The 16,973-nt window shown below is 47.0% G+C and overlaps 1 protein-coding gene across 1 annotated transcript in view; it reads right to left on the minus strand.

The window, feature by feature from the left end:
• The window catches only part of LOC149372327 (ganglioside GM2 activator-like), a 78,368-nt gene extending 62,796 nt beyond the window's left edge, over window positions 1–15,572 (minus strand). Inside the window, exon 1 of the mRNA XM_089566793.1 lies at window positions 15,126–15,572. Within this exon, the coding sequence (XP_089422919.1) occupies window positions 15,126–15,395 (270 nt within the window). The 5' untranslated portion in view covers window positions 15,396–15,572. The remainder of the gene's footprint in view (window positions 1–15,125) is intronic.
• Window positions 15,573–16,973: the final 1,401 nt, after the last annotated feature.

Consider the following 16,973-nt stretch of genomic DNA (forward strand, 5'->3'; position numbering starts at 1 on the left):
GTGAGAGGTCATGCGTCCAAAAAAGTCCCCGTGATTTGCATGCGTGTGAGAGGTTTCCAGTACTTATCTGAAGGAGGACTTAATTATGTATTTAAAAAAAGAAGACAAGCTCTTGCGTCATCTCAGACATCTTTCTCTTGATACGTTGTTTTTTTGCTTCAAACCGAAAGAGAGACAGTCAGTTAACATCCTTCAATGAGGACTTGAGGTGTTCGACTGGTAATATACCCGGCAGGCTACTCCAGATGATAATGACTAGGATGAAGTCATGCACTCTAAATCAGAAGCCAGGTGAACACGCATATAGGTCCATAGGAGTTTCACAAGAATCGTACGAGTCCTCCATGTGTCGCCATTGATCGCAGCGCTGCTGAGGAATGGGAAAAGGCTTGTCGAAAGAATAAAACACAAAAAGCATCGACGATGGTGCCCCTTTGAACAAGCAGCATGGGATACGGCGGCTGTTGTGCTGCTACCAAATGTTGGATTCTGCGTGGTTGGTCTAACGGCATGTCCGCATCGACTTTTCAGCAGACACACAGGCCGTCCAAGGCGGGAAAATGACCAGTTTCGACTGACCGTCTGGTCAAGGGCCCAATCAATAGAAATTTATTGCATGACTAGTCAAGCAATACAAATAATACGGGCATACTTTTGGGTTAGAGCCACGCAAACTCGGATCCTCTGAAGGATTTCGTGTGACTGCGCTGATTAATTCCACATAAGGCCTCTCTACTTGCAGAAACATGATCTGGCAGCCTCCCCTCTTTGTACATGATGGGCTGAACCGTAATTTTCAAAACAACTTCTGTTCTACTGTAACAGCTTCTCCTATCTGAGAAGGTCCCTGAAAATCTTTCATCAGCAGAGATTGATATATAAAGAATAGTGCTTCAGGAGTGGACTGTCTTCTACTCTGAGTCTCCGTCTGAACCACTATTCTTATTATATTAGGATGAACTACCAACTAGCCAAGGTTTCACCCTTAACAGGGGTGCTTGGCTCGAATTTCGTCGTTCAGACTGCTCTTTCGCTTGAGGTTTCTAGATCTGAGTACTGCAGACTTCAGAGCGCCCTCTGCCCTTGAAAATAAAAGTTCTGACTCGATAGGGTTTAGGGTCTCGTGTCGCAGAAAAACCGGCGTCGGTGGCAGGTGGGCCACCCAGGTCACGTGTCCTTGTGACATCATCACAATCTGCCCACGGGATTTGTCTCGTCGTCTTCGCGCATACAACTTAAGTCCGCAGTGAAGCTCCGCCCCCCTTGAGCCGCCGTGTACAGAATTCCTCCACGACAAAAAAGTTGCCCGCTGCTTAAAGTTTCTTGTTTCCTAAAAAAAAATAAAATTCCGCTCTAGAATTTTGATACGTGGATTTTTTGATACAGCCAAACATTAAAAAGCTCATTTCGTTTACTGCTGCGATTGGACAGCGGAATAATACAAGACGCCGCGGACCGCGGCCCATTGTTAGCAACTGCTGTTTTTTTTTTTTAAGTTGTATCCTACTATAGCCCCATTTCAAGAGGGACACAGCTTAAAACATGCAAGGAGCGAATACAACTTTTCACTATGTTTCACGTATGACCCCTTCTCATTTTCACTCTGAATCTGAGTCCGGTAATAGTTTAACATGCAGAAAGAAAGTATTCGAAACGGGAAACTTAAACTAACAGCTTTTTTTGTCTTTCCTCCTTTCTTTGTTCTCTTTTTAGATATTTTTTTTTTTGCATCGCAAGCAAGAAACGACGTCGTCTTAAATAGTAAAAAAATAAAATAAATAACAAATGAAAATCATATCTGAAAACAAGTCGTGCATCGGGCAGCTTTATACCTCTCGGGTGCATATTTTTGCAGCGAGACGGACGCAAGAATCCTTCGCTTTGCAGAACACTTTTTCAGCGCCACGTTCCCCTCAGGTAGAGAGAGGAAGATAAATAGGAGAGAGAGAAAAAAACGAGGAAACTATGAACAAACCAAGTAAAGATACAAAAATCGCACCGACGCACACACGGAGCGGGTATATAGTACGAGCTTGGATCTCGGAGAATTCGGTCACGACTCGGCTGACTTCTGACGCACGCCCCCTCCGTCAGTGCGCGTGTTTCGTTCTTGTATGCAGAATCCAAAGAGAAAAAATGAAGAAAAAAAGAGGCGCATCTCTGGAAGATCGCCTGCGGGCGTGTATACATTTATATACGGACTCCATTTTTAAGCCAGACGAGTTTAGATTTTGCGCCTTGCCTGCGTAAGCTGTGGCGTCGCCTGCGCAGTTGGAGAGTTTTAGGCGTGGATAGGAAAAAAAAAAGAAGCTGTATACCGTTTCTGCTCACATATAACTCTAAGTCAAGCCGAATTCATATTGGCCCTCGACGAAGCTAGCGCTATTCCTGAGGCATTAGTTGAGTGGGATGGTCTTGTGATCGTTGACGCTTGATGGCACAGCAGCGGGGGCCTTGTAGATTGAGCATCCGCCTCGCATGGTGAAGGCGCGGGGTTCGATTCCCAGTGCCATCGGGTACCCACCAGTGATACAATGGGTACAAGCTTTCCCCTGCCTGGTGCTCGACTTCTCTGGGGTGAGATTCTTGGAAAATAGATATCTGACCCCACCTTATGTAGAGAAAAATACTTTGTGCCATGGCCGTCTTGGCCAAAGCTGCCCTTGCAGCAAAAAAACAAAAAATCGTCATCATCATCACACTGTATGGTCACGACGAATACTACTGACTACTACTACGCGGAGGCCGGGAACTTTGCTTAAACAGCTAACGCTGAAAAAGAGAGATGAATGCCACAATCACACGAGTCGACTCGATATAATTGTCGTGAAAAGCAATGTATTCCATGCCTACTGCATGGAATCGGGAAAAAAAACCTGTGTAAGTGACCCCTCGGTTTTGCTTTCCAAACAGGAAAGGCAACTCTTGGATGAGTGTGAACGATTGTAATCCAATCAGCTGGGACAAAATCTCTTTTTCTGCTTGTTGACATGATTGAAAAACTGCTGCTTAACTCCGTTCTTTTGGTAATTTATGTTTATGTTTATGTTTATGTTTATGTTTATGGGGTTTAACGTCCCAAGCTTATATATGTGTGTTCATCGCAATAAAACTTCAGTTGACAGTTTGCGCACGAGAGATTGTGTCGTCCCTGTTTTGTCCCGTCTTTTCAAAAGCGCAATTATGTTTGACCATGATAACTTCCAACTAGCCAAATTTGAAACCCTTTTAAAGCAATGTAATCAGTTTGAAACAACTGAGGGTTTATTATGTCTTGGACGGAGAGTAGGACACAAAGACTGTTGCCAGACAGCACATACGCGTTTGCAGCTTATGGTGCGGAAAAATCGCATTGATTCTGATTGCGTGACTGCTAAAAAAATGAAAAGGAAATGGTGGAACTCGCTAGGAGTGTGTGATTATATGGCTACTTCGACGACTCCATAATTGCTTGACCGCCTGCATTTAGCCGCCGCGGTGGCTCAGTGGTTATGGTGCTCGACTGCTGACCCAAAAGACGCGGGTTCGATCCCGGCCGCGGCGGCAGAATTTCTTTGGAGGAGAATTTCTAGAGGCCCGTGTACTGTGCGATGTCAGTGCACGTTAAAGAACCCCAGGTGGTCGAAATTTCCGGAGCCCTTCACTACGGCGTCTCTCATAGCCTGAGTCGCTTTGGGACGCTAAACCCCATAAACCAAACCAAACCCTGCATTTAATTTCCTAAATTTGAAGGGTCGAGAAAGGAGGGGGCGGCGAATTATGTGCAGGAAACTACGGTATGTAAATGCTTGGGTGTTTTTCGTCCGTTAGGATTGCTTTGCTTTGCTTTGTTTGTTTGGTCGCCTCCGCCTGTGGGCGCGTGGGTTATGCGCACACAGATTTTGCGCTCGCGATCTCCCTGACACGCTTAACCCTTCCACTCGCCCCCATCCTCGCCCAATAAGCCCTCGCCTACAAAGCGCATTTCTTCGAGCGCTTCAGTGACGCGTCCTCGAGTTAACGCCTCTCGCGGGCGCATTTTCGGACACGCTCTCTCGCTCCCACAAGTGCGGTTGCTTACGCACGCAAGGAAAATCGAGTGCACTTCGAAGCTCACTGGCCGTGTGTACTGCTTTTTATTACGTGCATGTCTTTCGCGATTGCATGCGTGTCGTGCGTGTGTATGTGCGAGGTTGTAGATGTAGGATGTTCTTATTTTTTACGTTGTTTTCACTTGGAGGCGGGAATTCCCGTCTTGCGCGCATGTTTTTAATATTATATAATCCTAAGCGACCAGCGTTTACCTCTGGGAGAGCGCGCAAATAGGAAGGACCAAGCACTTTCGACGCTGCTTTGCTCTTGGTCATCATCACCAGCCTGACTACGCCCACTGCAGGGCAAATGCCTCTCCCATGTCTCTCGAATTAACCTTGTCCTATGCCAGCTGCAGCCACCGCATCCCCGCAAACTTCTTAATCTCATCTGCCCACCTAACTTTCTGCCGTCCCCTGCTACGCTTGCTTTCCCTTGGAATGCACTCCGTTACCCTTAAGGACCAGCGATTATCTTGCCTTCGCATTACATGCCCTGCCCAAGCCCATTTCTTCCGCTTGATTTCGACACGGATGCCATTAACCCGCGTTTGTTCGCTCATCCACTCCGCCCGCTTCCGATCTCTTAACGTTACACCTATCATTTTGCTTTCCATAGCTCGCTGCGTTGTCCTTCACTTAAGCTCAACCCTCTTTGTAAGCCTCCACGTTTCCGCCCCATAGGTGAGTACCGGTAATATACAGCTGTTGTAGACTTTTCTCTTGAGACTGATACTGGTAACCTGCCATGCATGATCTGAGAGAACCTGCCATATGCGCTCCACCCCATTCTTATCCTTCTCGATATTTCCATCTCACTATCCGTATCAGCGGACACCACCTGCTCTAAGTAGACGTATTCCCTTACTACTTCCAGCACCTCGCTACCAACTGCGAACTGCTGTTCTCTTGCTAGACTGTTGAATATTACTTTGGTTTTTAGCTCGTTAATTTTTAGACCCTCCTTTCTACCCTCCATGCCTGTCTAACTCATTGATTATGCTTTACGTTAATGTCCTGAGTGACTTAGCAAGGCAATGCCATGAGCGAATCGCAGATTACCTTGGTATTCTCCATTAACTCTTATTCCTAACTGTTCCCAATTCAGGCCTCGGAATACCTCCTCTAAACAGGCGGTGAATAGCATTGGTGGTGAATAGGCTCTGAATAGCCTGTTCACAAATATCTTTTTTTTTTTTCCTCTTTATTACTTACCAAGGAAAGCGCTTTACCAACGTGTTAAAGTATGTAAGTGCGTTCAGCTTGTTACACGTGTATCACCGCTGCATCTGGCCTCGCCTGCCTGCGTTAAGCCGGAAGAGGTTAGGGGGAAAATTCGCTGTGCGATACCATTTCTTCTTGTTTTTTTTTTTTTCGGATGCTCGTCTGGTTACTTTCCGCACGGCAGAGAACAGCCACTGATATTTAAAAAGGAAGGTATAGTGGCAAACGCTCAGCCAACTTTGTGCAGCTCATTACTCATTCCTGGCATTACATGCTTTGCACAAACTCACCGGCGCTGTGAGGCCTTGTCAAAACAGGCTGTGACGCGTACTCGGGGCGAACGCCCGCAGCAAGAAGCAAATGAGCTTGTTTCGTGCATTGAGCAGAGGTAAACAACATTCACAGAGGCGGCTGAAATGCGCGGAATACGAACAACAGCGCGAGCGAGGCCGAGATCCGTGTTTCCGCCGAACAAGCAAGCGCGTTTTTATTTTCTTGCAATTTTTTTTTTACCCTCCGGCGCAGCGTTCGTGTTTTGCACTGCCACGCTGCAGTAGTAGAATAGGTTGATTTTTTTTTTTTTTTTTACGTATACATGAACAGGAAGGGAATGTTTGGTGCCGCATACCGGCTCCGACTACTACTTTTCAGCAATTCATAGAAACAACTTGGTCTGACGATATACAGTTACAACACAAATAGTCCACAATATATAAGCCAAATCAAGTACAAGCGTCAGGAGAAGTAATAGTAATGAGCGAAAATAAACGCTGTGAATGTTAACAAAACAGTACACAATGCAATATACACAGGATATATAAATAAACAAGGACAGAAGAACAAAAAAGCTCATTTGCAGTATACGCAGCAAAAGTAAATAAAGCTATTGAAGCACTCACTCAGTACTAAAAAAAAAACAAACAAGAATAACGTTTTCATTCTGGCACAGTGCCAACTTTAGAATATCTTATACCAAGCTGAATCCGCTGTTTTGCTCGTTAGGGCTTGGAATTGCTCCTTTTGGTTGTTTGTTTTTTGTATAGCTCCCATTTTTGCTAAGACCAATATTCGTCCATCATCACTACCACTTTTTTTTTTTTTCACGTGTTGGTGTACATTCCACGTAACCTTTCCAACATATCTGATACTGACCTTGTAATAATGGGCAATGCACGACTTGTTGTTTTTTTATTCTTATTATTTATTTGGACACTGAGCATTTTAATGATAGCGGGATTGAGAGCCGACGCTCATCGTGCTCGTTCACTTTTGCATGCAGTCTCTCATGCACTGCGCTGCGCAGCGCGTAGTGAAAAATACTGCATGCAAATTGCTTGCCGCTGAAAGCTTCGTGTTTTTATCAGCTTTAGTCCGGGTGGTTGTATACGGGTGCATAGTGTGTGAGCTACACAAGAGCGTCGAGAAACGTCGCAGTGAATGGTTGTAAATTAATTTCGGCCAGCATAGGCCTTTTTATTCTTGACCAAAATATGGCCGCCGCGGCCGGGAGCCATGTAGTTCCGTGCACTTTGTTCTTACATATGGTGGCTCAGTGGTTACGGCGCTCGGCTACTGACCCGAAAGACGCGGGTTCGATCCCGGTCGCGGCGGCTGGATTTCTTGAAGGCGAAATTCTAGAGCTCCGTGTGCTGTGCGATGTCAGTGCACATTAAAGAACCCCAAGTGGTCGAAATTTCCGGAGCCCTTGACTACGGCGTCTCTCATAGCCTCAGTCGCTTTGGGACGTTAAACCCCAACAAAACCAACCAACTATGGCTTGGACATGGTGTTACATGGCTGTCATAAAAGGCCAATTCATTAGCGGGAAACTTGAATGACGGGTATTCAAGACAAGAACTTTAAACGAGAAAAAAATTATTTTAAAACTATGTTTTAAAGCGAAGTATCCTTTAATCGATTGTTCAGTGAACGGGAACAAAACTTGGGCTTGGATCCTTATTCTTATGCATACGAGATTGCTGACACCCACAGGCTCATGAACAAAGGGTCATTCACACTTGAAAAGAAAAATCTTTTTTTTTTCTTTTTGGCGGACTCTCAAGTTGAAGCTACGGTTTGTTTTAAATACCGCATTGCTTCTTCTCGAATTTCGACGGAAAGTCTCTAATACGCCACAAAGAGCGCTTCCACTTCCACAGCGCGAACGCAACGACAATGTCAGGGTTGAAGTTTTCCGGGGAAGCATGATTTCTAGACCATCCCTATGAATTTAAGAACTCCAGGACGAATAAGCTGCGAAGGTTCTGAGAAAGCTTATAGCTTCCCTTTGTAGCTGTATGGCTGCGCTTGGGTGGATGCTAATGTATAATTACTTCATTATCACAAATCTACTCCACCTTGGGGGATTCCAGTAAGGCATTGGACCATTTAGCAAAAGTGCGCTACTGGCGAAACGACGGTCTCACAATGACGGTCCATCTTGTGCGAGTTTTCCCATAGGTTGAGCAGATCAACGAGAAACAACGCTCCCTTCCATCAGAGTCATCACGAAATTACAGACGTGGCCGCAAAGGGGGTGGAATTCTGCGAGACGATTCTATCAGCCGCGCGGCAGTTCTGTCCTGAAGGTACGTCCACGGTTCGCTGCGCTGCCGTTACTTAGTCTAATGAGGCCATTATCTTAGGCAGATGTTTACGCCTCGCTGACCACGGTTCATGATGGTATGTTTCGACGGGCTCTTTTTCGCCATTTTGTGCGTGACACCGGCGCCCATTTTCCGCCAGGTACGGAGAAGCGGAAGATATTGTTGGGCCTGCTTGTTCTCAGCGTCACATAAGGATATGGTTGCTGCTATGTCTCAGCGGATGAGGCAGTGTAATCACCATGTTCGTTGGTATAAGGACAGTCTGTCTTAACTAAATTAAGATAATGTTCCGCCCGTCAGCTTGCACCTTGAGTCGTTGCACTGACGTAGGCTGCTTTCGTTCCGGTAACGCAGGCATGCCCCTGTGCTGTGGTGCTGATTTTCATCTCATACCGAGTATCCTCATTCAAAATGGTCGGTCCAGCAGCAGCGCCCGCAAGGAAGAGGACGTTTAAACAAAAGAAGCAGAGGTCTTTTGTGACGTTGCTTCCTTACGCTTAACTCGCGAACAATTACTCCTCGTGCAGGAAAACATGAGACGGACGCAGAAAACCTTAACTGTTTCAGACACAAGAAAAAAAAATGGCTGCCAGGAAATGTGTGATCTGTCGTTGCATTGCATATTAGCATTCTGTGCCAGTCTTCCACAACTCGTCATGCTCAAGTGCGTAGGTTTTTCCAGAAGCTATTCTGAATAAATTTATATCTCCGAGTTTCACTTCTCACCGTATTTTTGTTATTTACATATTCAATTAACAAAAAACAAGGAGTACCAGTGCAGGCTCACAATACATTCCAGTAAAAAATAGAATAGAATTGAGTTTATTTTCCGCGAAGGCGAAGGGGGCTCGAAAAAAGTAAGTAGAAGTTCATCTACTCATCACGCAAAAGATGAATCGATAATCTCGAGTACAGGCGCGCTGACATGCAAATGCTATCCCACGTACTCTCCAAATCTGGATGGGAGTGACGAGGGAATGTTTGCTCATATTCATCTCCACCAGTCTGCAGAAATGCGGATGATGACCGTTTAGCACGCTCTCGAGGCTTATTGAGCGCGTTATGAAATGTGTGAAACGGACCAGATGTGAGTGAAAGAGATTTTTAGGCAAGAAGCAGACTCGCTGTTCGCGTTAGGTCTTTCCGTCATTTTTCGCTGATGCAGGGAGTCCGGCTGAAGTGCGCTGCTGAAGTGTTCCGCATTCAGCTCGTTTCCGAAAGGCTGCGCGCATATACTATGCCCCCCTCCGGTGTGATGCATCTTATATGGGGAGTGTTCGAAGTTGTCTTTTCAACCAGTCTCAGGCCCTTGCGTCGATTCTGCATCCGCTTTCTCTGCTGTTTGAATATTTAAAAAATGCTTATGGCAAGTGGCTTCCAATGTAATTTTTATGAATTACTTTTGTGTGGTGAAGAGGCCGGTATGGAGAGTAGCTATGAAAACATAAAATGAAAGTGCTTCGTGTGCGTATTAATTAAAAATAGTGAGTGCATTGGCTGAAAGTATTACGAAGCGGCACTGGGAAATGGGAGTTGCGTTCAACCGATGGTTGATGATGATGATGATGATGATGATGTCATCAGGCGTAATGGCACATACCCACGGCGGGGGACTGGCCAGGGTGCATTGCTGAAGTCTCTATTCCACTACTTTCTCTTTTCCAAAGCTCGTGATCCATAAACTCACTGCGCGCAGGCACGTATTTTAGGTCTACATTTTGTTCCAGTTTTCTTATTCTTATTCCCGCTCCTTTGCGCCACAGCATTTAACTTTTAGGGCGCATTTGTAGAAGGAAGCGCAAAGGAAAATTAAGGGCAGTGGTGCGCAAAGAGGATCACGTGTTTCCGCCGTGCTTCCTCCGAGCTCCAGACCCCTACTTCTACAATATAACTCATAATTGCATGCAGTTTACACAATGATAGCTGTAATGTGTCCGGACTGCGTAACTACAGGCCTCTCCACTGTATCTTGCGCCTTCCTAACGCATGGAAAGCACGCGGAACTGCTTCACGCTCGGCTTGCCGAATACAATGGGCTTCTAACCTAGCATTCCGTCTCTACATTTCCTCGTAAAATTTTCAGGTAATTTCTCGTAGGTTTCGCACTAGACTGTAGATGGAAGCATTTGCTTGGCATCCTAAAAGACGGGGAAAGTTTTTGAAGAATCAGCGGCAAAATGAAGTAACAAAACAGGGAAAGCAACACGAGGGGAGCTCCGCGCTGAAACTCCACTGAATTGGCGACCTCTTGCGTTATTGTCCAACTCCGGGGCCTTGTAGTTTGAGCATCCGCCTCGCATATGCGGGAGGTGCGGGGTTCGAACCCCATTGCCTCCGGGTACCCACCGGTGATACAATGGTTACAGGCTTTCCCCTGCCTGGTGCTAGGCTTATTCAGGGTGAAATGCTTGGAAAATGGGTCTTTGGCTACACCTTGAGTAGAAGAAAACATCTTGTGCCAAGGCGCTTTTTGGCCGCAGATGCCCTTGCGCAATAAAAATTCTTCTTCATCATCATCATCATCATCATCATCAATTCGAGCGACTTGTTCAGCATGCCTGTCACAACAATCATTCTATATACTGCACCATAAAAACGCATGAAAACGAGCTGGCTCGCATGTGACAGATCTGATCAGCCTTATTCAATTAATTTTTAATGATTTTCTTGATTTTCGATTAAGATTTTAAGTTCCGAGGGGCGTTGTGCTATCCAGAAAGAAGCGTCTATTTCTTGAAGCTCGACGCACTAGGGGAGAATAATTTGCCCCACGAGAATTGCTGCGGTGGCGCGTGCGTATAGCGACAATGAAAAAAAAATCTGATTCATTATTTGCCGAGATATTTTTTTTATTCTGCACGTGTAAATATACAAAGCCCTTGTAACCATGTGTAACCTGTAACCATAGTGCTTTCTTGCAACCCTTGTTTAGAGCGTATGTAAACAGAGCTACGGAAAAGTCTCCGTTGATTTAGTTGTTGCTGACCTGAATGGGAAATGGCGCATACCTACTGCGCGGGATTGATCAAGACACAGGCGCCGACTGACAGATACTCAAAAGATTTTTTACCAACAAATTTTTTAGCAAAGGTTAATAAAGGAATGCAGATTTGGAGATTTAAATGCATAAATCGGTTGCTGTGAGTTGGTGGCTGAAAATGGGAAGAGGGCTATGCGTGTAGAGCTTTGGATGGATTGACGCAGGTTCCTCTTTTTTATTTATTTCTTTCACTTCTCCCTCACAAGCGAGACCTTCGCATTTGTTACCGACTACCTTGCACAAAGAGAGGACCACGCTTCGTCTCTGAGGTATTCGCCGTTTGCTACAAAGAACCTTGAGCTCTTTGATCTTTTGTCAGGACAAGAGATCAAAGGACATAATACAGGGGAATTTTCAGCGCCCTAAATAGCAGGAAGCGCCCCACACGAAACCTGACAATAAGTTCGAGCCTATCTTTTCTTTGATCTCAACTTTTGCCGAACTCGACTGTCTGCGCCTGCTTTTCAGTTGGGGCTGACTATTCGGCAAGCGATCCCGTGGATGATGCCCGTGTCGTCGCGTACCCTCTGCCCCTTCTATAGCACTCTAAACAGGAATACGCCTATATGAGAGTAAAATGGGAGTAAACTGTCCTTTAGTACACTCCATTTAATGAAATGGAATGCGCTGAACAACTTACTCCTTTCTGTTTCGAGTGTAGATCGAGTTCTCACGCTGAATGGGTCCGCACGATGTGGTTGCAAACTGGCTTCGGTAATACGGTCTAGGCTGGAGAACGCAAACGAATTCCCCGGGTCAAGGTTGCCCCGCCGTCTCGACCAGCGAAGAAGGCCTCGGCTGATCACCCTCGCCCCCTTCCCACTTGCGGACGACTGCTCTCACCGCCAAGCGAATGTGTGGTAGGCCTCACGACTACGGACTCTGCACGACCAAATACGGAGTCGATGTTTGCCCGTCGAGAGGTTCCTCAAGTTGTATATCTGAGCCTACTTCACTCTCTTGGGGTAAGACAGGCGTTCAAGTATACCAACGAGCGAGGTTATAGCATCAAGATCGCTGCGCTTGTGTACGATTTCTGCGGAGGCCGCAGTGCCGAGATACTCTGCAAGGCTTCACCGTCCGACTCACGCGAGCCGCCACCTTAAGTCGAGGTGTAGATACTAAACACGTTTACAGCGGCGTTTCCTTTAAGGCGAAAGCCTTATATGTCTCGTTAGCACAAAGGACGCCGTCCATCGGCGTCCATGGCGCGAAATTCCTTATTGACGTCACCGTTCTCTCTCGCATGACGTCAGCAGTAGACCATAAGATAGGGACGTCTACAGCAAAGAAGGAAAAATAAATTTTCTTCAGGAGGCGCGGGGAATTGAACAAAGGACACTGAGATTGCGGAGCGAACACGCAACATTGTCTCTAGAAGAGCCGTGTGATAGACCGCTACGCCGAATCACCGCGGTCATCGAGATCTTTGTTCCATGAGCAGTGCGCTTTGGTGCGAGGAGTATATGTTGCCCTGGAAGAGCCGCCTCCCCTATCTAGATGCATATGTGTGCCTCCCAGGATGTTATGTTTGGGAAGGTAGGGATGTGCAGGGGTCCTTGTGTCCTTGTCTTTTGCTGCGCTACAGTGTATTGGAACTATGTACCAACAAGCCCAAAAAGCCACGCTACTAAGGTGGGCTCGCATTATGCGACCTGGTGTTTTGTGGCATGCGCATATTAAGATTTTATTTTACAGCATTTTTTTTTATAAAATAAAGAAAATAGGTCTCAAAAGCGCGTTATTTCTTCGCGAATAAAGGTAAACCTAGTGTATGCGTCTCCCTACGACTGTATGCTAACGAGTAGGGGTGTCATTTGAAATGAAAGAATATTTAATGAACATCGCAATAGAGCTCACGATGAGATACTGCTGTCGCATTGAAAGCACGTAAGCAGTCTTGAGTATCCTCCGTAATTTTTTCTTCATCAATCCCTCGGGTTTTCTGGATATTCTGCCTGCACTCGTGGCGGCAGCTTTGCGAGTGTTGAGTTTTTTAGTTCTTTCCCTAGATACTTGTAGAAGCGCGATAATGAGAAAGACGACGTAGGGTGAGTACCGCGCGGGTTCTTACCCATAATTGCCTTGAAATACGTGCCGAAAGCACGAAAATGTGCCCATAATCACTGTGCCAGCGAGGGCGTTGTGATGAGATCGTTGTAGTATATTGGATTCGACTGATTCTGCATCTCAGCGAAGCACATGACGAAACGGGGACACGAGCTTAATGGAGGAATACACGCATCTACTTCGGACGTTGCAGGCATGCTTTGATCTACTCCATTCTCAATTCGTGTCGCAGATCTAACATGCACTTTCGGTTCGTCCAGGCATATGGACGCGCACGTTTTCCTAATAGCTGTGCGTTAGCTTGGATCTGTATGGAAGAAGTTGAAAAGGAATTCTACGAATGTCACTTCCTGCTGTGATAGTCTTGAATAGGTATATTGTGTCTAACTATAGCCCGTAATTTAGCGCAACCCTTCCAGCCCTGAATTTTTATTTTGGCCACATGTGTTTTTCCTCTGTGTTTTTTCACTGCCTATAGAAATTCTACGAATGACACTTCCGGCTGGGAGAGTCTTTACTGGGTATATTGTGGCTAACTAGGCAGTAGCTTGCATAACTATGCCGCGCAATCACAAGTGGTTTCTGGGCAGGAAATCGTGCTCAGAAGCACGTTCGAAGACACTGGAGGATGTTTTCCGAGAAGCTCCACCCGTGTAGGCCCCTAAGTCACTGATTAAGTCCCTGATAAAGTCCCTGATTCGCCACTCGCATTTTTTTTTTTCACGATTCAATCTGCTAGCAGTCTATATATTTGGACCCTGATAAAAACGACAAATTGATCGCGCGAAGTTATGCCGAAGAGTATTCAGGGAATAACGAAGTTCCCAAATAACTTTCGGCTTCATTTCTGTCTTCTGAGAGGCGCACGACGGTTGCCTTCACAGTGCACAATGCATCGCAGTAATCAGTGAGGGTACAATACAACGCATTTCGATGTGGGACTTTCATCTCCACGTTATCGTCTTTTGTAGGCGTCCTTCGGGTGGTAAGAGACGTCGCTTTACGCTGCTATGGTTAGCTGTTGCAACACTACAGAACCTAATTCGATTCGCGTTTGGTCTTCTGCGTTACAAGATCCAGGTTCTGCAGATCTCTTGGAGGACCAACGTGAATAACACTAATCATAAGCACAATCAAGCTCTTTGTGTTTCCTTTGGTAAGGGAGGCGATGGGCGAAGCCTTATACCTTCAATTACCTTCGACTCGTACGATTAAACGTTTCTTCAACTCAGTTTTCGATTTGAGTCAGCCTTTGATCAACGAGAGTCAAGCGCGCCGTCATCTCCTCACAGAGCTGGAAGTCTCCATCGTCATCTCTTTGAGGGCGCTTATGACCGGTCAAAGGACACGTGACCTCCTCGGGGCCTCCACATTTCACCACGAGTCACGAGGTCCGTGCAGAAGAGGGACGGGACTTGTTGGGTGCTACGGAAGCGTTCTGTGACAGACGGACGGCTACTACTGTGTCACACCGAGGATGTTAAGGCATGTAAAGGCGCCGGCAGGTAGAAAGCCAGGTATTAATCGAAGTAGTACTTTTGAGGAGTATTTGAGACACCTCATGTCCCTCCGAAAGAGCCTGTAAATCTTGTGGATGGCGTCCTGTCGTGCTGGTGGTTTTCTGGTCGCTTTAATTTTCCAAGGTCTGCCAAGGTCGGCGACAGATAATAGCTGCATGCATTCGGCCCTGTGTGGCTTACTGCAGCCACTACTTAGCAGACCATGCAATTCATTTTAGTCGAATTCATAGAATCAGCATTGCTGCTACGTCAAGATTCAAGCTATGGGCCAAAGACCCTGGATGTTAGATCTCTCACAAGACTGCTATCATTAAATAAGCTTTCTGTTTTTACATCAAGAAATGTCCATGTCTTTGTCTAAAGCCACTGTTCCACGCGCAGTGGTCTGGGAATCTCAGAAGTACAAACATCACGCGTCTAACGCACACCACATCGATTCACCCCAACTCAGGTCGCGACTAGGGCTCTACTCTCTGCTCAACGCAGCGTCCGGGAGGGCGACTATGCACAGAAGGAATAAACGCAGAAAGAGAGGCTCAATCTCTCGCCCTACCGACCGACTCCGCGCGCAGGGGTTAGCCGGGAGGAATATCACCTGAGTGTCGTTGGCCGGCGGCTCCTCATCGCCGTTCTCCGCTTCGGCGTCGTCTTCGCCGTCCTCCCCGTAGTCCGGGTCCAACTGCTGCGTCGTCGGAGGTGGCGGTGCCTCCACCAGCGACTCGTTAGAGGCCGCCTTGAGCTCGCTGGTGCCAGTGCTGGGCGTCGAAGACGGCACGGCTGGCGTTGCGCGCACGTCGTCTGCTACGCACCGCTGAACGGAGCAGACGACCAGGACGGCGACGTAGAACGCGATGAACGGGAACATGGCAAGCGGCACTCTGCGTACACTTTGGCGCACCGTGTAGAACGCGTGGGGATGCCCGCAGCAAGAAGGGGGCTCTCCGTGGAAACTCGACCAGTCCGGTGAGGAGGAGAATGGGCGAGCGAGCTAGCGAACTGCCGCTGAACGCGCCGATACGCGCTTCGTATAACGGCGCGGGAAGGAGGGAGAGAGGGAAGAAGGCTCCAGGTAAGAGGAGGAGAAAGAGGGAGAAGGGCAGAGAAAGAGCGCTCAGCAGTCGGCGAGAATTTAGGAGCGAACGACGAGCTGAAGAAAAACTCGTTTCCTGCAAGTGGTTCTTCTTGATTGTTTCGTCTTTCTACCTATTCCCCCTCCCCCTCTATCTCGCCCTTTCTCACCCTTTGGTATTTTTCTTTCTTTGCGTGCGTATTCTTAATTCCCTTCTTTTTGTTTTCTCTTCCGCCGGAGAGACTTATCTCTGACACGTCGACTGGTTGTCGCGTTTGTCGCGGCGAGGTCCCAAGGTGAATCGTCATAGTGCGCCCTCCCACAGCCGTGGTAGTCCAAAGAAACAAATGCAGGCGCAGGCAACAAAAACGAAAAAAGCTCCCCCCCCCCCCCCCCCCTTCCCCTCCCTGTCTACAGCGGCGGTCGCTCGTGCTGTCTGTATTATAACCACAGCACCCTACACGCCGAAAACAGAAACGAGGAGGGATGCCTCCCAGTCTCGTCTCTCAATCAATATATCCGGCGTGCGCCCCACTTTCCCCATTGTTTTGTTTCTGACAGACGTGAGTGGAACGCACTTCGGTGGATGAAATTGTCGTGGGCAGGCTGCTAATTTATTTTCCAAGGTTTGCCCCCGTCAGAAGACAATGGCAGCCGGCAGGTTTTCCCACACATTTTAGCTGCGCACATGCGACGAGTCTCTCGTCCGGCGCACTAAAAAGTCCTTGCTCGAGCAGAAGCGCTAAATACGTGAAAGTGCAAGCCCGTGTTGTCAATCTCTTCCCAAGCTTTCTTTTTTTTTTAGTTCCTGCACGTTGAAGGGAATCGCTTAAAGCAGCTGTTTTTTCTCCGCTTGTGGCGTAGCCTGCACTGTTTTGAAGCCGCGGCATAACTTACCTCACAGAGCGAACGCGTACTTTCTGTAACCTAATCTCTATTGCCATGAGAGATCATTTTCGTGGGTCTGTTTTTGTGCAGAAATGCAACTAGTCAAAAAAGACGCATGCAAAACAGAAGAATTCCAAAGAAATTCTTGCTGTCTGCTTTTTGTAAACAGCTAGTATTAATTTCTTTCTGTGTCGGTCATTGAACAATTAACGACGTAGAGACACCGCAGCGAAAGTTTGATTTCATTTCAGGTTTTACAGTGATGGCTATCAAAATCACCTTATTATGCGTCCCATACCAAGCGGCATACCCAGCAGTTCTGGAGATCACCTCGTTAATGCTCCCTGGAGCTTCTGAGCATGACGGTTGTCGGCACTCGGTGATCTCCGGGGTTTCCTTTATTACTGTGATTTTTAAGGGGGACATGACGGAAGTATTCGGCGCCAATTGGTGCGAAATCGTAAGGTCGTGCTTAAAAACGAAATC

The sequence above is a fragment of the Amblyomma mixtum genome, chromosome 1 (assembly GCF_055824585.1).
Source record: "Amblyomma mixtum isolate Tamu chromosome 1, ASM5582458v1, whole genome shotgun sequence".
Classification (NCBI taxonomy): domain Eukaryota; kingdom Metazoa; phylum Arthropoda; class Arachnida; order Ixodida; family Ixodidae; genus Amblyomma; species Amblyomma mixtum.